The sequence below is a fragment of the Giraffa tippelskirchi genome, chromosome 14, assembly GCF_054371585.1.
Source record: "Giraffa tippelskirchi isolate mGirTip1 chromosome 14, T2T-mGirTip1v1.2.pri, whole genome shotgun sequence".
NCBI classification, from domain to species: domain Eukaryota; kingdom Metazoa; phylum Chordata; class Mammalia; order Artiodactyla; family Giraffidae; genus Giraffa; species Giraffa tippelskirchi.
In genome coordinates this window covers 72628584-72653086 of record NC_137288.1, presented here as the reverse complement: position 1 = coordinate 72653086, position 24503 = coordinate 72628584, and the positions used below count along the sequence as shown (strand labels likewise).

Here is a 24503-nt window from a genome sequence, read left to right as displayed (position 1 = left end):
TTTACTTTGTGCTTTTCTTTTTCTTCCTTCTTTCTTTTCAACGAAGTGCAAGAGGCCTGCCATATATGGAAAGATAATTTGGAAACATATGAATTTACAAAAAGAAAAATTTAAAACCAGGGTAGAGCATGATAAGCCTGAAGAAGTAGGCTGGAACCAGAATGTGAAAGGATTATAGCCCATGTTAAGATCTGGCCACCTCAGATATTGGAAGGAAAGTGAAGGAAAACTCTCCTACCTTACTGGTGCGGATGCAAGACAGTGTGGCTTTGGGCTTCCCGGGCGGTGCAGCCGTAAAGGGTCCACCTGTAAATGCAAGAAACGCGAGGGACGTGGGTTCGATCCCTGGGTCGGAAAGATCCCCTGAAGAAGGCAATGGCACCCACTCCAGTGTTCTTGCCTGGAGAATCCCGTGGACAGCGGAGCCTGGAGGGCTACAGTCCGTGGGGTCACAGAGAGTCAGACACGACTGAACACCTGAGCGTGCAGTCGTAACTTGGAAGTTAAAACCAACAGGACCGAGTGGGACCTTCCTGGTCACAAAATCCTTTTCTTGTCCCAGTTTGTTATTCGTAAGGAAAAGGTTTTAGTCTCCTAGGTTTTCCTGAGTACCAAAGTGAAAGTCGCTCAGTTGTGTCTGACTCTTTGTCACCCCATGGACTATACAGTCCATGAATTCTCCAGGCCAGAATACTGGAGTGGGTAGCCTTTCCCTTCTCCAGGGGATCTTCCCAACCCAGGGATCAAACCCAGGTCTCCCACATTGCAGGAAGGTTTTTTACCAGCTGAGCCACAAGGCAAGTCCAACAATACTGAAGTGGGTAGCCTATCCCTTCTCCAGGGGATCTTCCCAACCTAGGAATTGAATTGGGGTCTCCTGCATTGCAGGCAGAATTTTGACCAACTGAGATATGAGAGAAGCCCTTGAGTACCAAAGAGCAGATTCAAACAGTTGCTAATCAGGCAAGGGAGGAAATGCAGAAACAAAGGAGGAACAATTAAGAAACCATAGCGCAACATTAAAGTGGGATCCTGGTTCCCCCTCAAGGGATATACATACATAACATGTTTGAGCTTTTCTGCAGGAACTAAGCTCCCCCTCCCAAATGGAGGATGGTAACTTCCTTCTGGCTGAGCAAAATTTTCCTAGAGCACCACCCTGCCAACAACCAATTGGAAGAGAATCACATGCCCTGCAGCGCTCACCCCAAATTTTACTTATAAAAAGTTCTCCCTCCAAACCATCAGGGAGTTCAGAGTTTTTTATTTTTTTTGTTTTTTTAGCACAAGCCATTCATTCTCTTTGCTTAGTCCAGCAATAGACCTTTCTCTGCTCCAAACTCTGACGTTTCAGTTTGTTTGACCTCTCTCTGCATGGGGCACACAAACTTGTTTGACTCAGACAGTAAAGCATCTGCCTGCAATGCAGGAGACTCAAGTTCAATCCCTGAGTCGGGAAGATCCCCTGGAGTAGGAAATGGCAACCTACTCCAGTATTCTTCCGTGGAAAATTTCATGGACAGAAGAGCCTGGAGATGTACCATCCATGGGGTCGCAAAGAGTTGGATACAACTGAGCGATTAATACACAAACACACACAAAAGGGTAGAAACTGTCAGACTACATTTAAAAAGCAAGAACCGGTGTAATAAAGAGTCTGACTCATTTTTGATAATTGACTATTGACAACATCCTGTGGTTTAGTCACTAAGTCATGTCCGACTCTTTGTGACCCCATGGACTGTAGCCCACCAGGCTTCTCTGTCCATGGGATTCTCCAGGCAAGGATACTGGAGTGGGGTGCCATTGCCTTCTCCTGACAACATTCTACTCCTACCCCTTTTTGTTCCCTCTAACCGCCCCCCACCCCATACACACACACAAAACTAAGCCAGCTGGCAAGGAAAGGCCTGGAGCTCCCTCCCCCAGTACCTGCAGGAAGCGCAAGCCAAGCAAGCCCGGCCTGCCCAGGAGCCCTTCCCCAGGCCCAGCTCCTCACCACAGTCAAGCCCTCCAGGCTCTTGGCAGCCAGCAACCCTGCCACAGGCTCCCCAGAAGCCTCATTACACAAGGAATTAACATTCTTGGGTCAGGTGTAGAATCATTATCTCAATATCCAACCTTTTTTTTTTTTTTGATGGGGAGTCCATTTTACATCCATGGGATGACCACAACATCCCAGTCTATGATGTCTGCTTAAAACAAAAAACAGGACTTCCCTGGTGGTCCAGTGGTTAAGAATCTGCCTGCCAATGCTGAGGACATGGGTTCGATCCCTGGTCCAGGAAGATCCCACACGCTGGGGAGCCACAGCTGCTGAGCCCCTGCACCCAGGAGCCTGAGTTCCACAGCCAGAGAAGTCACCGCGTGAGAAGCCCGAGAACTGCAGCTAGAGAAAGCCCGCGTGCAGCAACAAAGACCCAGAGTAGTCAAAAATAAACAAAATAAATAAATAAATCTTTCTTAAAAACCTCACTTAAGAACACATATAGGTTACCTGAAAGGATGGTAAAAGGCTCAGCCTGCCGACACTGGCCATAGGAAAGCCTAATTGGTTACGTTATTATTAGACAAATTAAACCACAGGAGGGGGCTATTATCAGAGATAGAGAGGCAGTGACATGGGATAGAAGCAGATCAGGGGACCAGAAGAGGGCCTAGAAACAGACCCAACATGTGTACACGTCACAGAGATTCCAAGGCACTTCAGTCACTGAGGGTGAATTCAGTCTTTCCAGACTACAAGTGATGCTGGGACGACTGAATGTCCACATTAAAAATAATGAGCCACTGAAGAGTAAAAGTTGAAATTTTACATAACTTCCTTCTCCTTCTGCCTCTGTAACTCAGCTTGCCCCTTGCAAAGTCTGGATCATGTAGGTCACGTAGCCTCAGAAAGTGGGGCCTTGCAATACTAGGAACTGGAGTTTATCTCACTCACCCTTGTCCTGCTCTTTGCCATCGCCCAGCCCCTGCAAACCTGCTTAATCGTGTCTGTCCAGGCCAGGCATCCCCCTCCCCATCCTGACCACTGTTCTCACATGCAAAACCCCTTGGTTTAAACCAGCCTGTTAACAGCTAGTGTTGCCCACTACAGTCGGTCTATAAAAACTCCGTAATCCCTTTGTTCCGGGCTCAGAGCTTGGAGTGTTGACTCCTCTGGGCCTGCCGGCGTAATAAACCTGAGTTCAACTCTCCGAGTGTGGGGCTTGGTTTCTCCAATACTGGTTTCTGCAACACCACAACCTATATTTCACAAAAATTAATTCAAAATGAATCATAGATCTAAATGCAAAAGCTAATACCATAAAAGTTCTAGGAGAAAGTCTTAGCAGACTTGAGACAGACAAAGATTTCTCAAATAAGATAGAAAAACAGAAATCATAAAAGAAAAAATTAATGAATTGGATCCCATTAAAATTTAAAACTACTTTTCAATGACACCATTAAGAAAAATATATTTGACAGAAAATTTTTATTTAGAATATATTAAAAGCAATTACACATCAATAATGAGAAAGCAAACAATCTAATAAAAATGGGCAAAGGATTTGAACAGACATTTCACAAAAGAATATATACTCAGGGTCAATATGCACATGAAAAGATGCCCAACAGTATTAGTCAAAAGGAAAATGGATAACCACAATGAGATACCACCTCACATCCACAAGAATGGCTACAATGAAAAAGACTGGCCACACCACCCGCTGCTGTGTCTTCAGGGCGCCTGCAACATTCACTCATTGCTTGCAGTAGAAAATGGTACAACCATTTTGGAGAACATAGTGGCTGTTTCTTATACAATTATACATGTATTTATCATCTGACCCAGTAATTTCACTCCTAGTTATCTACTCAAAGAGAGGTGAAAACATACGTTCACACAAACTTATGGGCATAGTAACATTATTCAGTGGCTTCCCTGGTGACTCAGTGGTAAAGAATCAACCTGCAACGCAGGAGACGTGAGTCCAACCCCCATGTTGGGGCGATCCCCTGGAGAAGGAAATGGCTACCCACTCCAGTATTCTTGTCTGGAGAATCCCAGGGACAGAGGAGTCTGGCGGGCTACATTCCATGGGGTCACAAAAGATTTGGACATGACTTAGCAACTAAACCAGAGAAGGCAATGGCACCCCACTCCAGTACTCTTGCCTGGAAAATCCCATGGACGGAGGAGCCTGGTAGGCTGCAGTCCATGGGGTCGCTAAAAGTCAGACACGACTGAGAAACTTCACTTTCACTTTTCCCTTTCATGCACTGGAGAAGGAAATGGCAACCCACTCCAGTGTTCTTGCCTGGAGAATCCTAGGGACGGTGGAGCCTGGTGGGCTGCCATCTATGGGGTCGCACAGAGTCAGACACGACTGAAGCGACTTAGCAGCAGCAGCAGCAGTAGCAACTAAACAACAGCATTATGTATAGTTGCCATACACCGGAAGCAACAAAAATGCCCATCAATGAGTAAATGGATAAGCAAAATGTGGTTTATCCAGATGGTGGAATACTGTTTGTCAGTAGAAAGTAATCAGCTACTGATATCCCAACTAGTCTCATGAATCTCAAAACACAGTGCCGAGCGACAGAAGCTAGACATGAAAGAGGACGTAGTCTGAATCCATTTGAATGAAACTAGAAATGACAGATCTACCTTGGAGTGATTGAAGGCAGATCAGCTGTTGGCTGAGCAGGGTTTGTTCAGGGACAGCTGATTCAGAAGCAGAGCAAAGAACCTTGGAGGATGATGCAAGTGTTCTGTATTCTGGGTGTGATAGTGTTTTCATGTACACATTTATCAAAATTTGTCAAGTTCTAGGCTTAAAATGGGGTATTTTATTTTATGATCACATTTATTTCACAATATCAAAATGCTGATGAAACTGACAATGGATAATCCACTATTAGAACAGAGGATGAAAATATGCAAATCCTCTCTGCCTGGTAGATTGTTTTATTTTGTTTTGGTTTTTGAGTTTTAATTTATGTTTTGTTAATGTGTTTCTCAATTCTGTTTCCTAGGTTCAGTTTGCCACACTATATGCTAAGAAAGAAAAAAGCAACACATGAACTGAATATAAATTTTTGTTTTCTTTTACTCCTGTATTCAGTTCAGTTCAGTCGCTCAGTCGTTTCCGACTCTTTGCAACCCCATGAACCACAGCACGCCAGGCCTCCCTGTCCATCACTAACTCCCTGAGTCCACCCAAACCAATGTCCATCAAGTCGGTGATGCCATTCAACCATCTCATCCTCTGTTGTCCCCTTCTCTTCCTGCCCTCAATCCTTCCCAGCATCAGGGTCTTTTCCAATGAGTCAGCTCTTTGCATTAGGTGGCCAAAGTATTGGAGTTTCAGCTTCAACATCAGTCCTTCCAATGAACACCCAGGACTGATCTCCTTTAGGATGGACTGGTTGGATCTCCTTGCAGTCCCAGGGACTCTCAAGAGTCTTCTTCAACATCACAGTTCAAAAGCATCAATTCCTCGGTGCTCAGCTTTCTTTATAGTCCAACTGTCACATCCATACATGACCACTGGAAAAACCATAGCCTTGACTAGACAGACCTTTGCTGGCAAAATAATGTCTCTGCTTTTTAATATGCTGTCTAGGTTGGTCATAACTTTCCTTCCAAGGAGTAAGCGTCCTTGAATTTCATGGCTGCAATCACCATCTGCAGTGATTTTGGACCCAAAAATATCAAGTCTGCCACTGTTTCTACTGCTTACCCATCTATTTGCCATGAAGTGATGGGACCAGATGCCATGATCTTAGTTTTCTGAATGTTGAGCTTTAAGCCAACTTTTTCACTCTCTTCTTTCACTTTCATCAAGAGGCTCTTTGGTCCTTCTTCACTTTCTGCCATAAGGGTGGTGTCATCTGCATATCTGAGGTTATTGATATTTTTCCCAGCAATCTTGATTCCAGCTTGTGCTTCCTCCAGCCCAGTGTTTCTCATGATGTCCTCTGCATGTAAGTTAAATAAGCAGGGTGACAATACACAGCCTTGACGTACTCCTTTTCTTATTTGGAACCAGACTGTTGTTCCATGTCCAGTTCTAACTGTTGCTGCCTGACCTGCATACAGGTTTCTCAGGAGGCAGGTCAGGTGGTCTGGTATTTCCATCTCTTTCAGAGTTTTCCACAGTTTATTGTGATCCACACTGTCAAAGGCTTTGGCATAGTCAATAAAGCAAAAATAGATGTTTTTCTGGTACTCTCTTGCTTTTCCAATGATCCATTGGATGTTGGCAATTTGATCTCTGGTTCCTCTGCCTTTTCTAAAACCAGCGTGAACAGCTGGAAGTTCACGGTTCACATATTGCTGAAGCCTGGTTTGGAGAATTTCAAGCATTACTTTACTAGCATATGAGATGAGTGCAATTGTGCGGTAGTTTGAGCATTCTTTGGCATTGCCTTTCTTTGGGATTGGAATCAAAACTGACCTTTTCCAGTCCTGTGGCCACTGCTGAGTTTTCCAGATTTGCTGACATTTTGAGTGCAGCACTTTCACAGTGTCATTTTTTAGGATTTGAAATAGCTCAACTGGAACTCCATCATCTCCACTAGCTTTGTTCATAGTGATGCTTCCTAAGACCCACTTGACTTCACAGTTCAGGATGTCTGGCTCTAGGTGAGTGATCACACCATCATGATTGTCTGGGTCATGAAGAATTTTTTTGTACAATTCTTCTGTGTATTCTTGCCACCTCTTCTTAATATCTTCTGCTTCTGTTAGGTCCATATCATTTCTGTCCTTTATTGAGCCCATCTTTGCATGAAATGTTCCCTTGGTATCTCTAATTTTCTTGAAAAGATCTCTAGTCTTTCCCATTCTATTGTTTTCCTCTATTTCTTTGCATTGATTGCTGAGGAAGGCTTTCTTATCTCACCTTGCTATTCTTTGGAACTCTGCATTCAGATGAGTATATCTTTCCTTTTCTCCTTTGCTTTTCACTTCCCATCTTTTCACAGCTATTTGTAAGGCCTCCTCAGACAGCCATTTTGCTTTTTTGCATTTCTTTTTCTTGGGGAGGGTCTTGATTTCTGTCTCCTGTACAATGTCACGAACCTCCATCCATGGTTCATCAGGTATTCTGTCTATCAGATCTAGCCCTTTAAATCTATTTCTCACTTCTACTGTATAGTCATAACGGATTTGATTTATGTCATACCTGAATGGTCTAGTGGTTTTCTCCACTTTCTTCAATTTCAGTCTGAATTTGGCAAGAAAGAGTTCATGATCTGATCCACAGTCAGCCCCCGATCTTGTTTTTGCTGACTGTATAGAGCTTCTCCATCTTTGGATGCAAAGAATATAATCAATTTGATTTCAGTATTGGCCGTCTGGTGATGTCCATGTGTAGAGTCTTTTCTTGTGTTGTTGGAAGATGGTGTTTGCTATGACCAGTGTGTTCTCCTGACAAAACTCTATTAGCCTTTGCCCTGCTTCATTCTGTACTCCAAGGCCAAATTTGCCTGTTATTCCAGGTGTTTCTTGACTTCCTACTTTTACATTCCATTCCCCTACAATGAAAAGGACATCTTTTTGGGGTGTTAGTTCTAGAAGGTCTTGTAGGTCTTCATAAAACTGTTCAACTTCAGCTTCTTCAGCGTTACTGGTTGGAGCATAGACTTGAATTACCGTGGTTTGCCTTGGAAACGAACAGAGATCATTCTGTCGTTTTTGAGATTGCACCCAAGTACTGCATTTCGGACTCTTTTGTTGACTATGATGGCTACTCCATTTCTTCTAATGGATTCCTGCCCACAGTAGTAGATATAATGGTCATCTGAGTTAAATTCACCCATTCCAGTCCATCTTAGTTCACTGATTCCTAGAATGTTGACTCCTGTATTATAATTTACCAAAATATTAGAACTGGTGGGAGTCTCAAAATCACTAGTCCAGGGTCTTCACAAAAGAGACTGTTTCTCAGCATGAGTGCAAAAAGTACAAAGCATTGATTTCCTAGAGGAAATCAGTGGAAGATTATTAAGGAGCCCTGATTTGACCTGCTATCTGCACGTCACAAACAAAACATTTCAGTTTAGAGAAAATTGTAAATATATACACTATTGCAGTCATTAATCATTGATTTTGATGGTAAGGCTGGAATTCAAACAAAACAATCTTTTAAAGATCAGTCTATTTCCATAAACCTATGAACACCCCAGCACCGGTGGTGGTGATCGTTTTCCATCAAGGCAGGGACTGTACTAAGGAGAAGAAAATCGACCAAAGAAAAGGATGCTGTCGGACTCGTTGTGCCTGATGAAGAACAGGAAAGGGTGATTGCAGTGAAAACGTTCCCAGTCTGGGGCCGGCGTGACGGCGAAGCCCACAGCGGTGGCGGCCGCAGCCTCCGTGCCCGCCTCGGTCACCTCCAGCAGCGACCTGTGCAGCAGCCTGTGGGGGCGCAGCCCGGTGCCCACCGGGCTCCCCGCGAGGCCGGCGGCGCGCAGCCCCCCGGGGGCGGCCTCCAGGTCGTAACTGCCCGCCGCCCGGAACCGGGGCAAGTGCAAGTCCACGGCCCTCTCTTCCATACGCCCCACGCTAGTCCACTCTATTAACTTCTCAGGAGTTATTTTATCTATAATCTGTTAAGGAAAAAAAGAGGGAAGAATGGCTTGATCATCAGTGCAAATTCAAAACAGTGCAATACTAATGTATGTCAGTCAGAAATTATTAATGTTAGTTTTAGTAACAAATGAAAGTAGAAATTTTATTTCACTCAACTGCTATATATATATATTAGGCACTCCTCTTATATTTCTATATTTAAATTATCTGTGTATGCATGAAAACTCTATTGCATGTAAATAAATTTTTAAAGTCATTTCTTATTCTATCAACTTAATATATATTATTTCATTTTTTACTATTCCCCTTTAATCTTTGTCCACATATGTATTATATAATCTATATACTATCTTATATAATGAATATTATAATATAGTTCATATATTACTATATTATAATGAGCATAATTTATAAAATTATAATGAATGTAATTTATATCATATTAATATAAACTGTATATTTATATAGTTGCAGTCATTGAATATCCACTTTTCTTGTTATAAAGTAAACTTTTTCACCGCACTGCATGTCTCTCCTAAGCATCTTTAAACTGACAGATATTTCCATCAAGCTGATAAATCCCACCTAACATTCATCCTTTCATTCATTTTACAATCATCTAAATATGTACCAAGTGATAGATGCTGATAGATACTGTAGGTACAGGACCTAGTAATAATAAAATTATGATTATTATTATTATAAATTTCAAGCCCCACATCCTAGTGTCCGACTCGTTGCAACCCCATAGACTCAGCCTGCCAGGCTCTTCTGTTCATGGAATTCTCCAGACAGCAATACTGGAGTGGCTTTCCATTTCCTTCTCCAGGGGATCTTTCCTACCCAGGGATTGAACCCATGTCTCCTGTATTGCAGGCAGATTCTTTACCATCTGAGCCATCAGGTATTTAATGAATATGCTACTGATTTGGCTCAGAAAGGAAATTTTATTCTCTTGAATTATTTCCCTACAGTAATTCCCACAACTGGGGCTTTTGGGTCAGATTATGAATACTTTTAAAGCTTGCAGATAAGTGCCTTGTTAGAACAGTAAGTAGTTTGTCAATCTCATAAAGCTTGCATACATACTGTCATTTTGCTTTCCCAAAATATTTGACAACATATAATGCTGGTAAACACGTTTCACAGAAGCAGAATAGCATCTAGTATCTTAATAATACAGCATCCATCAATTTATTGAGCACTTTCCAAGAACTGGACCCATTCTAGGCAAGTTTTTTTTCATGTCCTAGATCCATTCTGGGAGATCCCTTGGTGTAGGCCCAGGATGTGCATATGTGTGTGTGTGTGTGTGTGTGTGTGTATTCTAATCATTACAACACACACATTAAGAACTACGGAACTCATTTTATAAATGAGAAAATATTGAGGTTCAAAGAAATTAAGAAACATCCAAGGGTAGAAAGCCACTAAATAGGAGAATAGGTGTTTGACACGACCTCCCTGTTCTCCAAAAGGCAGGCTACTCACTGCATCAATATTTCAACTACAAAGTATCTTTAGTTTAAGTGTTAGTCATTCAGGTGTGTTTGACTTTTTTCGACCCCATGGACTATAGCTTGCCAGGCTCCTGTGTCCATAGGATTTCCCAGGCAAGAATCTTGGAGCAGGCTGCCCTTCCCTTTTCCAGGGGACCTTCCCACCCCAGGGATCAAACCCGGGTCTCCCGCATTACAGGCAGATTCTTTACTGTCTGAGCAACCAGTGAGCAGGACCAAATCAAGGGATTTATGATTAAGGGTCCTATGGACTTTTATTATGAGTCAATGTAGGTTTATTTGGGGTTAAAAAAAAAAAAACATACTGGTAAGTGATGCTGATTATAAGCGGAGGCTATGGCATGTGGGGGCACGAGGTATATTGGAAATCTCTGTACCTTCCTCTAAGTTTTGCTGTAAACATAAAATTGTCCTAAAAAAGTCTTTTAAAAAATGAAATGTCTAAAAAAGGAATTCAGAAAGTCCAATAGCCTGTAAATAGAATTCAAAACTGCTGTCTATGTGCATGTGTGATTTTCTTCCCTGGGAAAGAGGGTCCACAGAGATCAACCACTTTGGAGAATGGTGGGTGATCTTTAGAACTCTTATATGACCTCAAATGTTCATGTTATCTCATCCCCAAGTGTATTTTAGTATTGGTTCTTCTCGATAAACCTGATACCATTTAATGCTCCTTTTAGATACCTATCTTTACCTGCTGCAGACAGAAATATTTTCTATTTCACCAGCTCCAGATCAGAGCCCTAACTCCAGACTCACCCAGAAACAAGCTCTGGGACAGAGAGCCTCGGGAGATGAAGGCAGAACGAGGAAGAGGCAAGGCTTTACCTTCTCCAGACCGTCGATGTCATTGGGCAGCAGCACAAACATGCTGAGGTCATGGTTTCGGTACGGAAGGCCCAGAATTTTGGCTGGCACATCCTCCAGGGTCTTGAAGCTGAAGGACTGGCGTTGCGTCATCATCAGCACGGACTTGCTTGTGCTCTGCAATGAGTCAGCAGAGTTCGCGGTGTCAAGGGGCGGAAGGCCACCAAGGGGGCTCAGCAAAATCATTCGCTCAACCTCAGACCGCGCTAAAGACCAGACCCTAGGAGCCAGCATTTTATATATATATATACATATCACATCATTGTTGTTTAGTGGCTAAGTTGTGTCCGATTCTTATGACCCTTTGGACTGTAGCCTGCCAGGCTCCTCTGTCCATCGGACTTTTCAGGCAAGAATACTGGAATGGGTTGTCATTTCCTCCTCAAGGGGATCTTCCCAACCCAGGGATCGAACCCACGTCTCCTACATTAGCAGGCAGATTCTTTACCACTGAGCCACCTGGGAAGTCATATACCATTGTCATTTCCTCAAATATGACTTCAGATTCTACATTTTATCTGTAAGCATATCACATAAATTAATTAAAGAACATACCTTATTCAGCCAAAATTCCTCCTCCTTGGTATTTTCTTTCTTAAACTCCCTGTCCCATTGCCCTTTAAAATAAATTACGTTCACCACCACCAGCTTGATGGAGCTGCTTAAAGAGCCTTCTGGAAGCAGGTCCTTGATTTTTTCTGCAAATGAACAGCAACAAGAGCAAAATGGGTCCGTCTTCAAAATTACAAGTGCTACACATGGCAGATACGATGAACATGGACTTGACCAGTTGTTCAAAACTCAGCCAGGTCAGCACCTGAAGGCTTTGCTGACAAAGAGTTTGCTGGCAGAAATAATAGGAGGTTCTCACTTTGCCCATCACCAATTTATCCCACGGGATAAACTGAGGGGTGATAGCTAAGAGCGCAGGCTCTGGAATCAGATTGCCTCTGCTGGCATCCAGCTTTGCCTCTCATCAGCTGAGGAATCCTGGGTAGGTTACTTAAGCTCTCTGAGCCTCAGTAAAACAGGAATAAAACCTGCCTCACGGAGCTGCTGAAAGGAGTCAATGATTTCCTATGTAGAAAAGCACTTAGAATATTGTTCAGCTCATAATAAGTACTCGGCGTTAGCTATTATTATTTTTACCCATTCAATATAGCTACCACCTGAGGTTTAGAGATCTCTTATTTTATTGCAAAGGAGCTGATGTTTTATCTCCGGGTTCAGTCCATTCCACATGAAATTCTGAAGAATACTGCCTTCAACCAACCCTTTGACAGATCCTCTTTTATCCCCCTTTTAAAATTTTCATTTCCCTTGGACTGAGTATGGATTGAGTACGAAACTACAATCTGAAATAACAGATGTCTCCCTGATAACTGGAATTTAAAGAAAAAAAAAATGTATTCTCCCTGGTCAGGGAGCTCGATCCCACAGATTGCAGCTAAGAGTTTGCTGCAGTTAAAGACCTCGCGTGCCACCACTACCGATTCCACAAGCCAAAACTAAGACCTGGTACAGCCAAATCCATAAATAAATCTTTTTTAAATGTATTCTGAAATGCTAACACTAAAGTATCAGCACTGCTCTGCAAAATCTTAACATTGCTCTCCGGTATTTCCTGCGAGTTTGGCTCGTACCGGGGCGTGAGGCGGGGTGGAGGAGGCTCGGCTTCGTTGAGTCCCTGCGGTGGACCAGGCTCAATGCTGCAGCCATCCCTGCAGGAGGCCCAGCTGCAGGCGGCTGAAGTGTCTTCAGTGAGAGCTGATGCTTCTCACTGACCGAGAGAAAGGAGCCCTCTGACATTTTTACTTATGGACTCAGATTCAGAAAGAAAAGTGCTCACATAAAAGTCAAAATATGACCTCACGACAGACATGAGCCAGGTATCAGGAACCCCAAAGTCACTGTGATCCCCAGCTATGTGCAAATAATTCTCCACTACGTGTCTCCACGAAGGTGGCTTCCTGTGGTCCCCTGCCCAATTCCCTTGGCTCTCTCCACATCTGCTGAAACCATTCCACTCTCTGCAGTGGATTCCCCCACTCCTCAGCTCCAATCCTGCCCTTCCAAACTGAAATACCCATCTCAGGTCCCCTCCCAAAGCTTGTGCACCCTTATGCCCTATGCAGCGTCCAGCACAGGGCTTCACTCACAGCAGGTACTCAGAAGTGTTTTTATGATGAACGATTCATCCATACACTACCATTTGTTTGGCCTTCAACCCAGGAATTAATCTTCTTTCGACTTTCATCTGCTGCATTTACAAAATCAACAGGTTCCAGAGAAGCATGGTAATGTTTTTCAACATAATCTAAGTATTTCTTTAGGAGAAACAGGGAAGGAATAGAAATAGCTTTAAAATTCAATTTATCCATTGCCATCATTTCTTAATAAATTTATCTGTACATGAAAATGACTAACATTGTAAGAAGAGATTTCTTAGGACCTGGGTGAATTACTTTGAGTACTTCCTCGCATATTTTTGAGCAGGTTCAATAGTGTTAAGGCAAAAATCATATTGTCAAATGAAGAAAAAGCTCCCAAAAGGTCTGGGTATCTGGAGAACAGGTCAGGAGTGGGGGTGGAGTGGAGAGGGAGAGGGGGAGGAGGGAGGGACACCCCCAGTGATGTGGGCTGGGTCAGGCACTCAAATTAGGCAGCTTGCCTCCAGGATCCCAGTCTTAACAGAGTCGTTTGGCCATTCCTGAGTACCACTCATAGATGTTGTGAACTAAGCAAAACTCACTTGAAGGAAGAGGTATGTCTTTTCTCCAAACAGCCGGTTGGCTATTTTCAGTTCATAATCATCACTGGGTTTGCTTATCTCACTCAAAACCCTTTGGAACTGGTGATGTATCTCTTCTGTCTTCTCTAACTTCAAAATCGAAACAAAAACTCAGTGAGTTATCTTGGCAAAAGTAAACCTAGATTCACCACCTTCCCCCACCAAGAAGACACGGCAGCCTTGGGGGTCGTCCACAACCTTGGTGTAGGTTCTGGACGCCATTCTTCCCTCACTGGAAACACCAACTTAACAGCGATACAAAGACCACATGCCTTTGGAAGAAATCCAGAAACCAGCTCAGAGATTCCTGTAGCCCAGAGAAGCGTGAACCCAGTCGGAGACGGCGTCAAAGCCCAGCAGGAAAATCCACGACGTTCACTCACCAGTTTCTCCCCGCCACACCTCATGGTGTGATTGGGAGAAAACTCTCAACCCCAACTCCCTGCGGAGAGAAACGTGTGGAATGTGTGTCCAACACTCTGACTTTTCAGAGGCTGCCTGAGGGACTGGTTTCTGTCTTGCCTGAATCTAAGTGTCAAGAGGAACAGGCACCAGGTTGGTCACTGAGCACAAACGCCATCAACATACTCCAGAGTCTGCAGCACCACAAACAGGCACCAGGGGGGGCTCCTGAGTAGAAACTAGCAAAGCAGTGAGGTCATTACTGCACTTCCGCGGTGGCTCAGCGGTAAAGGACATGCCTGCCAATCAAGAGACAAAAAAGACTCGGGTTCGATTCCCGGGTCAGGAAGATCCCCTGGAAGAGGGCATGGCAACCCACTCCAGTGTTCTTGCCTGGGGAATCCCATGGACAGAATCCAAATGTGAAAAGCCCACAGATAACATCACACTCAATGGTGAAAGATTAAAAGCTTTTCACCTAGGAGTGGGCATCTGTCACCCAAGGTGTACCTTTTTCTAGTTTGCACAAAGACTCTGAATGGGACCATGCATGGGAGAAAAAGTGCCTGAAAACAGCTGTGAGCACCGATAGATTGACTGGACAACGGAGCAGCTGTTGGACCCAACTGTGTTGTACATACTCCAGAAGGAAGCCTGGCTCCTCATATATGCAACTGAGCCACGCAGACAACCTGGCCATGTGGGATCGTGAAACGAATGGCTCAAATGAATGGGGGGCTTCAGCCACGATTTTGTGAGGGCCTGGGAAAAGGGCTGTGACATCAGTCATGGCAGACGTGACCTCCCGGGGAGCTCTATTCCTCTCTGAATGCCAGCCCTGACCTACAGACTCTTTGCCATGTTTGTACAGACTGTCCTGTGAGTGAGGAATACTATAACCCTAGAGCTGGAAGAGATCTCAAGAAGGCATTGGTCCTGGGCTAATATTTTTTTAAATAAAACATCAACAGAGTAGGAAAAGGTCCTTAAAATAAAAATGAAATGTGGTAAAAGTGTTAGTCACTCAGTCGCGTCTGACTCTGCAATCCCATGGACTGTAGCCCGCCAGGCTCCTCTGTCCATGGAATTCTCCAGGCAGGAATACTGAAGTGGTTGCCATTCTCTTCTCCAGGGGATCTTCCTGATCCAGAGATAAAACCTGGGTCTCCTGCACTGCAGGCAGATTCTTTACCATCTGAGCCCCCAGGGAAGCCTGTAGTAATAATATCACCCACTCCTACCACAGCGCCCACTGGGCGAGTCACCAGCGTGTTCCAGTTGCTTGACTAGACACTTTACAGAGGCTTAAGGAAGACGAACTACGTGCCTAAACTGGCACAGCTGTTAAGTGATGAAGCCAGGATTTGAACTCTAACTCCTGGGCTCCCCAGGTGGCACTAATGGTAAAGAACTCGCCTGCCAATGCAGAAGACATAAGAAACACAGGTTAGATCCCTGAGTCAGGAAGATCCTCTGGAGAAGGAACTGGCAACCCACTCCAGCATTCTTGCCTGGAAAATTCCATGGACAGAGGAGCCTGGTGGGCTACGGTCCACGGGGTCACAAAGAGCCGAACATGACTGAAGTGACTTAGCACACACGCGTGCTAACTCCAAAACACATTCCCTCTGATACAGCAGCTCTTAAGTCTATTAGCCTTTATGGATATATATATCCTAGTGGTTAGTGAGCGTTAAAGCTGAGGTCTCCTCTTAACACTAGGGTTCATTATTGTATGATACTCTATAAGCCACATTATCTGGCTGCCACTGTTGCTATTGCTTAACAATAAGTATCACATCCTCTCCACGTTCCCCGGGGACCCGCATCTACAGAGTCATCACTGGACACTAAGGCAAGTCCTGTCATTTGTTGTTTAGTTGCTAGGTCACTCTTTTGCGACCCCAGGGACTGCAGCCCGCCAGGCCCCTCTGTCCATGGGATTCTCCAGGCAAGAATTCTGGAGCAGGTTGCCATTTCCTTCTCCAGGGGATCTTTCCAACCCAGAGACCGAACCCGCGTCTCCTGCATTGGCAGGTGGGTTCTTTACCAGTGAGCCACCAGGGAAACCCATGTCTCCCCACCTCTTTTTCTTCAGCTTTGATTCTTGAGCTTTCTGTGTCTTTTTCAGAGAAAGGCACCTGCAGGGTGGGGTGGGGGGGAAGCACTATGGCAGTGATGTGAGCAGAGAAAACCTCACAGGGATCCAGTCAGGGTAAAATGGATGTCTGTTAAACAGACATCTGTGGTACACAGGGAACAGTCCTGTCCCTGCAACATCATGAAGAGGTCTGGGCTGTGCACTGATCTCAGCTCTGCTGGTCCCTTCGTCCTTCCGTCCTTGATGGCTCATTCACACCACGTGGGGATCACGTCATTTCCCCCAGGAGGCTCTGTCCTTCTTGCTCTACCTTTAATTATGAGCTTAATGGCTTTGCCACGTGATGGCAAATAGATGAGGAAACAATGGAAACAGTGACAGACTTTATTTTGGGGGGCTCCAAAATCACTGCAGATGGTGACTGCAGCCATGAAATTAAAAGACACTTGCTCCTTGAAAGAAAAGTTATGACCAACCTAGACAGCATATTAAAAAGCAGAGTCATTACTTTGCCAACAAAGGTCCATCTAGTCAAAGTTATGGTTTTTCCAGTGGTCATCTATGGATGTGAGAGTTGGATTGTAAAGAAAGCTGAGCACTGAAGAATTGATGCTTTTGAACTGTGGTGTTGGAGAAGACTCTTGAGAGTCCCTTGGACTGCAAGGAGATCCAACCAGTCCATCCTAAAGGAAATCAGTCCTGAATATTTATCGGAAGGACTGATGCTGAAACTGAAACTCCAATACTTTAGTCACCTGATGCAAAGAACTGACTCGTTGGAAAAGACCTGATGCTGGGAAAGACTGAAGGCAGGAGAAGGGGACGACAGAGGATGAGATGGTTGGACAGCATCACTGACTTGATGGACATGAGTTTGAGCAAGCTCCGGGAGTTGGTGATGGACAGGGAGGCCTGGCGTGCTGCAGTCCATTGGGTCACAATGACTCGGACACGACTGAGCAACTGAACTGAACTGAATTGCTTTGGACAAAGACATTGGCCCAAAGGAATCTCAAGCATTTGGGAGCAGAAGGCATGATGGTATTGGAAGAGAGAAAAGCACTTCGCTGATAGACCTGAAATTGCTCCATTCAGAAGCTTTCTGTTTCCTGGCCCACAGATCAAGGGAGGCAGGTTTTCGAGGTGATGGCAGAGTGCTGCCGCAGAGACAAGCCTGTGGCTGGAAAGCAAGGAAAACCCACGCTCCCTCCGGTACCTGGGTGGCGGTGGCTCCTCGGGTCACGGGAGGCAGCATTCCGATGATGGTTGAGATGCCCGCAGGGGAAAACAAGACGTTGCCCTCATCCGTTTTATTCAGGTCTTTGAAAAGATTCAACCCAAACCCAGTGCTTGCTGGGACCAGCGAGTCCATGATGCCTCCAGCAGGACCTGGAACAACAGAAATCAGAAGCCGCGGGCACGCCCCACTCAGCCGCAGGGCTTCTGTCAGCGCGCCCTTCCCTCCCGCTTCCCTTCGGGCACCAAGCCAGGACGCAGGGAGCTTCCCCCTCGCAGCGAAAGGTCACTTCTCAGCCCTGCTCTTGACGGACGTGAAGGCCTGGGCGCCACCGCGCACTCCGGGTTCCCGTGTCCCAGGGAGCTGGGTGAATCCCCGAGAGGCTCTGCTCGCTCGCCTTCTGTCGGAACTGCCCGCACCAGCACCCGCCTGCCCGCCGCCTCTCCCGGGCTGGCCCAGCCCTGGCCCTCCGATGTCGGGCGTGTCCCGCCGCCGAGAAGAAGGCCAGGGGCTGGCTAGGAAGGGCTGGCCTCGGGTCCGAGCGGAGTTCTGGGATCCAGCCTCAACAAGAGCCAAGTAGCCTTCTCTGATAGTCTGTTTTCTCGGTTGCTTCAAATCCAGCGCAAAGCGGCCAGATCCACGAGCACTCTTAAACCCCAGGCCCTGGCTGCATGCAAATCTGACCCTAGGCTGAACGTTCCTTAAAGGGCGGTGATGTATCTCTGGTCACGGATTATTAACTGGGGGCAAAAGAGTTTTCTTTTTTATAGCTTTCTATATTATTTCAAGCTTATACAATGAGCTCATATTACTTTTGTTTATCTCACAAAAATTAAATTTAAAGAGCAATTAACATTTACCAAAAATAACTAGAACATGTTTTATATTTTCTTCATCACCAGCTAAATCTGCCTGCACTACAGAAGACCCAGGTTCGATCCCTGGATTGGGAAGATTTCCTGGTGAAGGGAATGGCTACCCACTCCAGTATTCTTGTCTGGAGAATTCCAAGGACAGAGGAATCTGGCCGGCTACAGTCTGTAGGGTCGAAAAGAGTCAGACATGACTGAGCAACTAAAGCTTTCACTTTCACCAGCCAAATTACAACTAGTTAATAAAGAAAAATCTTAAAACAAAAATGAGATTAAAGCCAATCAAAAGCCTACTCTGAGGGATTTTTGCTCTCAAGGGCTCATCCCTGCAAAGGCATCTGACACCTGCTGTTTACACTCCCGTCTCAATGCCATGTTTCCTTGCAAGGATTTCCTGCAGGTTCACTCAAAAAGAAAATGAACTAACTTACTGCCAGACAAGGTAACATTGTCACGCTGGGTAAACACTGAATGAAACGAAACCACCCCAAGGCAAGTTAGGTACTTGGGATTAGAAGAGAAGCACTTCTTTCAAACTGACAAACACGGGGCTCCCGTAACACAGAAATCCTAAGCTAGTGCAGAAGGAACTTACCTGGTTTCTGGAAAGACAGAGGTGACAGGGCAAGGAACCAGGAAGCATGTGCTAAATGAGTAGTTGAAGTCTATAATTTATAGCTCTCTCTGCCTCTCCCTAGTCATCATGGCTTGCATTTCCCGTGAAACAAGCTTTGGTTTCTCAATGGCTATTTCCCTAATAAAATTATCATGCAAGGGTTGCAACAAAACTGAGGATTGAATTTTCTGTTTCTTTCCTTCATGATTGGGAAGTTCTGCACTTGAAGTTGTCAGCAACTGTGTTGTGAATAATACACACCTCGACATGGAGGAACAGAGTCTCATTCTCACTTCTCCAAAGTCTATTGGACATTCTTTTAGGGGCAGAAGCATAAAGAGGCCTAAATTAACCAGATGACAAAATAAGACTAAAAACAGGAATGCAAGCCGGGATGAAAGGGACTAGAATGAACAAGAGAAATGAATTATGTCCCACGCTGGGGGTGGGGCAGATGGCGATAAGAAGGTCTTCCTCCCTAATGATATAGGGGACCCTCTGCAAAGAACCATGCAGACCACTGGTTTTCCACCCTGGATGCACAGAAAAATCTCTGGGAAACATATAAAGAAAATCTATGGCCAAGCGCCCCCGCCCCCCCACCAGACAACTGAGTCAGCATCCTTAAGGTGGGAACAGGCGTCAGAATTTTTATCACCTCAGGTGATCCTGATGTGCAGCCAAGGTCGGGAAGCGCTGGTTTACAGGCTGGGTGAATATCTGAATGAAAGCATACTTTCTAACCACAGATGTACGGGGCGGTGTCCTGACAAGACCAGACTCCGCAGTAAAGTTAACTTCACAGTTGCATGATTTGGGGTTACCAAATGCAAAGGAAGAAGACAAGTAAGAAAGCTAACTTCCTAGAAAAGAAAGGAAAAGGTAGTGAGAAAAGTTGGAGTAGGCAACACACACACACCACTCTTGTTCTCAAGGGTTCTGCCCATTCATTATGAAATGTCTCATTTTAATTCATTTACTGAACATTTGTTGAGAGTTTACTATGTACCAGACACTGATTGCTGTTGTCTTAGTCACTAAATCATGTCCGACTCTTTTGCAACCCCATAGACTGTAGCCCGCCAGGCTCCTCTGTGCCGGATTTCCCAGGCAAGGATACTGGAGTGGGTGGCCATTTCCTTTTCCAGGGATCTTCAAGATCCAGGGATCGAACCCAAGTCTCCTGCGTTTCCTGCATCGGCTGGCAGATTTTACCACTAGGCCACCAGACGCTGGACTAAGTGCCAATAATTCATGAACACCCAACAAGCTCATTGATTTCAGGAAAACAACACTATTTTTGAAAACTCATTAGGAAATTACACCTCCAAATTCCAGCCTTTCCTGCCACCCCTAGCGTATTCCTACTGGCTCTGCTGGATCTTTAGATGTTTCTCTTTGGTAAAGTGTGTGAACATTTGTCGCCATTGCCTAGCAGCGAATCCTAGAAGGCCGTCTTAGCTCTTCCCTCTCACCTGACTGTCGTCTAAAGAAGCAGCTTACTGAAGCAGCTGCTAAGACCATGGATAATGTACGTACCAATCTCAATATTCACAATTTGCTTGATGCAACCAAATAAATTTTTTAAAAAACACTAAAAAATAAAATAAAATGATTATTTTTATTTTAATAAATAAATAAAATAACAAGAAATCTTTGAGCTGGCCATAGTGCTCTACGTTTCAATATGTCCATCAGTTGATATCTCCTAATCCCTTTCTCTGTGACCCTGGACTCTCTGTTCTACTTCCCACTTATCTCCATAAGCTCTCTGCTTTCTCCTAAAGCATTTTTTCTACCGCCTCAGTTTTACAGGAAAACCTAGCTTTCCCCCGAAGACCACCACAGACCGAAAAGTCTTCACCTGGGGACAGCCAGTCTCATCTTGCAATCGGGAGGTGAGGTCCCCATCCCTTGCCTCTCTGCTCATTTCTGCTTGCCTCAAGCCTTTCTTCCTTCGGTCACCTTCAGGTGTCCTTTAGAGGTGGCCCCCATCTTGCTGTGGCGTCCCTTCCCTATCCAGAAGCGCCCCTGGTCCTTGCCACGTGTCTTCCTGTCCACCCTGCCTGCCACCACGCCTCTCGTGTCTTCACGTGTGTGTCAGTGACCTCCCTGCCCCCCAGCCCTCACCTTCCCTCCGGCTTGTAGCTCATGCACAGGGTCACGCTTTGGGTGCTACCATCACCAGGAACTGTTCCTGCTGTAAACTGCTGAGCTCTGCAGTTTCTCCCTTTGGTTGTATGTGTGCATGCTCAGTACCTTCAGTTGTGTCCAACTCTGCGATCCCACGGACTGTAGCCTGCCAGGTTCCTGTCCATGGGATTATCCCGGCAAGAATACTAGAGTGGGTTGGCATGACCTCCTCCAGAGGATCTTCCTGACCCAGGGATCCAACCTGAGTCTCCTGCAGATTCTTTTTTGCAGGTGGATTCTTTACCACTGAGCCACCAGAGAAGCCCTCCTCTCTTTGGTTGTAGGTCTCATGATTATTTTCTCTAACCTTAACTGTAGATGTCATCACAACCTCCAGTCGTGAGACCCTGCCCCAATCCCATTCTTCTGTCAGTTTCTGCCTTCCTGTTTCAAAACAATCCTAAAGGCAGGAAATAGGTGGATGATTAGAAAATAAGAGAATGCTTTCTATGCTTAAGCGTGAGGAGAGGAAAGAGTTAAGCCCCAAACCAGAGTACTAATTGTTTCCCCACCCTGCCAAGTTTTGGCACAACTTCCACATGTCTGTTACTGATACTGCCTATCAGGCTATTCTTCTTCATTAAAATGCAATGGATGCTCCTGGGGTCCCAGTCAGATCACCTTCACCACCACTGCTCCTGTCACCCAGTTGCTGTTTTGGCTGATAATTCATCGTCATCTTTTTGTCAGTCAAATGACTTCCAGCTAATTGGAAGCCACCTGCCTGGGAAGCTAGGCAGCAGCCTGCCCCCGGCCAAGCCACACCTCAGGTGTGACTCACCTGCAGAAGGTGAGAAGGACAGACGGGTCCCTTGCATCAGGATGAGGCCAATTTCCTAGTGCGGCGTGTCCTCCAGAGCCCCATACAGAAGCCGGCCTCCAGTTGAGACCTCAGGGTGGGTTAACTTGCCCCTTACCCTGTCCTGTTTCTCTCTGAGGACCACTCTCCTCACCTCCACCTCCCAAAGTACCTGGACAAGCATCTCTGTCTTTGGTTCTACCTGTAGGACAGCTCACCTAAGACAAATGTGTTTTGATCATCTAGCCACACCCTTTCGCTGTTTCTGCTTCCCCCAGATTCCTTGGCAAATCTTATATATAGTCTCCTTCAGATAAACTCTGTATCAGTTTATCAAGGTCTGTGAAGAATCCTCTGGGGACTTCTCAGAACTGGCACATTAATGGAGCGGACATTGGCATCTTTACACATTGAGTAGGAATCACACTCACACTACATGTTCTTCAGTGGAGTTAATACATAGAAAGAAATGGAGAGAGATGAAAAAACAGTATTCTATTTGTGATCAAACAAAAAACAAGTGTGTCTGCTATCACTGCTTCCATTCAAAACTGAACCAAATCATATGATACCACCTATATGTGAAATCTTAAAAAAAAGTAGTACAAATTAACTTATTTACAAACCAGAAAAAGAGTCACAGATGTAGAAAACAAACTTATGGTCACCAAGGAAGGAAAGGGGTGGGGAGGAAGGATAAATTGGGAGATTGGGACTGACATATGTACATTACTATTAATATATAAAAAAATCACCAACTCAATGGACATGAAATTGAGCAGACTCCTCCTGGAGACGGTGAGAGACAGAGGAGCCTAGCATGCTGCAGTCCATGGGATCCCAAAGAGTAGAACTTGACTTAACAATTGAACAACAACACAACATAAATATATATATATATAAAATAAGGACCTACAGTATAGCACAGGGAAATCTACTCAATACTCTGTAATGACCTATATGGGAAAAGAATCTAAAAAAGAGTGGATATGTGTGTGTGTACAAGTGACGCACTTTGCTGTACAGCAGAAACTAACACAAAATTGTGAATCAACTATACGACAATAAAAATTAATTTAAAAAACTGAAGTAAAGAAACTTTAAGCACAAACAATTGATAGATTGAATCATTAAAGTCTCAAGACTCAAAAGGAAAAAACAGAATAATCATTTACAAAGGAACCCACACATACATTGTAAGAATTGAAAAGTGAGTTTAGCAAATTGCTGGATGTGAGGTCAATATTAAAAAATCAAATATTTTAATATACTAGCAACATACAGTTAGAAATTGAAAATTTCTTGAAAGTACAATTTCAAAGATTATCAAAAAAATTCTCATACTTAATAAAACTGAAAAATGTGCAAACCTGTAAATAGGAAAATATCAAATATAATGTAGAAACATTAAGATTTAAGCAAATGGTGGGAAATATTTTGTGGTTTGGAAGACTCGATATTGTAAAAATGTCAATTCTCCCCAAATTGATTATTATAATCTCAATTAAAATCCCAAGAGGTTTCATTTTTCAAAAAATTAACCAGTCAATTCCAAATGTATGTGGAATAGCAGAGTGCCAAGAATAGCCAAATGCTCTTGAAGGAGAGGAATGTAAGACCTGTTCCATCAGAGGGCAAGACTTGTCGTTAAATAGTTAAATGTGGTTTTGGCAAAGGACAGGCCAGAACAGAGGAGGGCATGGCAACCCACTCCAACATTCCTGCCTGGAGAATTCAGTGGACAGAAGCCTGGTATTAGAAAAGACCCTGATACTGGGAAAGACTGAGGGCAGGAGGAGAAGGGGGTGACAGAGGATGAGATGGTTGGATGGCATCACTGACTCAATGGACATGAGTTTGAGCAAGGTCCAGGAGATGGTGAAGCACAGGGGAGCCTGGAGAGCTGTGGTCTGTGGAGTCGCAGAGTCAGACGTGGCTTTAGCAACTGAACAACAAGAGCAACAATTGTTTTTTAAGATTTATTTATTTATTTTTGACTGTGCTGGGTCTTCACTGCTGCTCGTGGGCTCTGTCTAGTTTTGGCCAGCGGAAGCTACTGTCTAGTTGCCATGTGTGGGCTTCTCATTGTAGGAGACATGGGTTCGATCCCTGGGTCGGGAAGATCCCCTGGAGAAGGAAATGGCAACCCACTCCAGTATTCTTACCTGGGAAATCCCATGGACAGAGGAGCCAGGAGGGCTACAGTCCGTGGGGTCGCAAAGAGTCAAACACAACTGAGCAACTAACACAGACGTTATATTTTTAGCTCCCTAGTAGTCTTCTTATATTTCATTCCATTCTTTCACATCTTATCACAGCTGATTTCAGCTCCAATTCCATAAGTGTAATGCCTCCTTAAATCTGACTGTTCAGGCTAAAAAGTCATTTACACCCCTCTGCTGGCTCTTGTCATAAATAATTTTCTAAAGTCTCATAGCTTGATGTATCCCGTCCTTATTTGGCACTACTTTTGTCTATAACCCTGTAGGTTTTTCCCATTTATTCAGCCTTGGACATGGGC

General features: G+C 44.6%; 1 protein-coding gene across 4 annotated transcripts in view; it reads right to left on the bottom strand.

Annotated features, from left to right (window-relative positions):
* Positions 1–8220: 8220 nt before the first annotated feature.
* SERPINB12 (serpin family B member 12) overlaps positions 8221–24503 on the bottom strand; it is a 30471-nt gene continuing 14188 nt past the window's right edge. The window contains exons 1-8 of one of the 4 annotated variants that reach the window (XM_081561571.1): positions 17464–17637; positions 16249–16305; positions 14854–14856; positions 13724–13852; positions 13181–13298; positions 11527–11669; positions 10933–11088; positions 8221–8601 (exon numbers count right to left, since the gene is read on the bottom strand). In XM_081561571.1, coding sequence (XP_081417697.1) covers positions 8221–8601; positions 10933–11088; positions 11527–11669; positions 13181–13298; positions 13724–13852; positions 14854–14856; positions 16249–16305; positions 17464–17637 — 1161 coding nt within the window. Of the gene's footprint in view, positions 8602–10932; positions 11089–11526; positions 11670–13180; positions 13299–13723; positions 13853–14853; positions 14857–16248; positions 16306–17011; positions 17021–17463; positions 17638–24503 lie in introns of those variants that run through there. The other 3 variants (XM_081561573.1, XM_081561569.1, XM_081561570.1) reach the window with 3 other exon arrangements.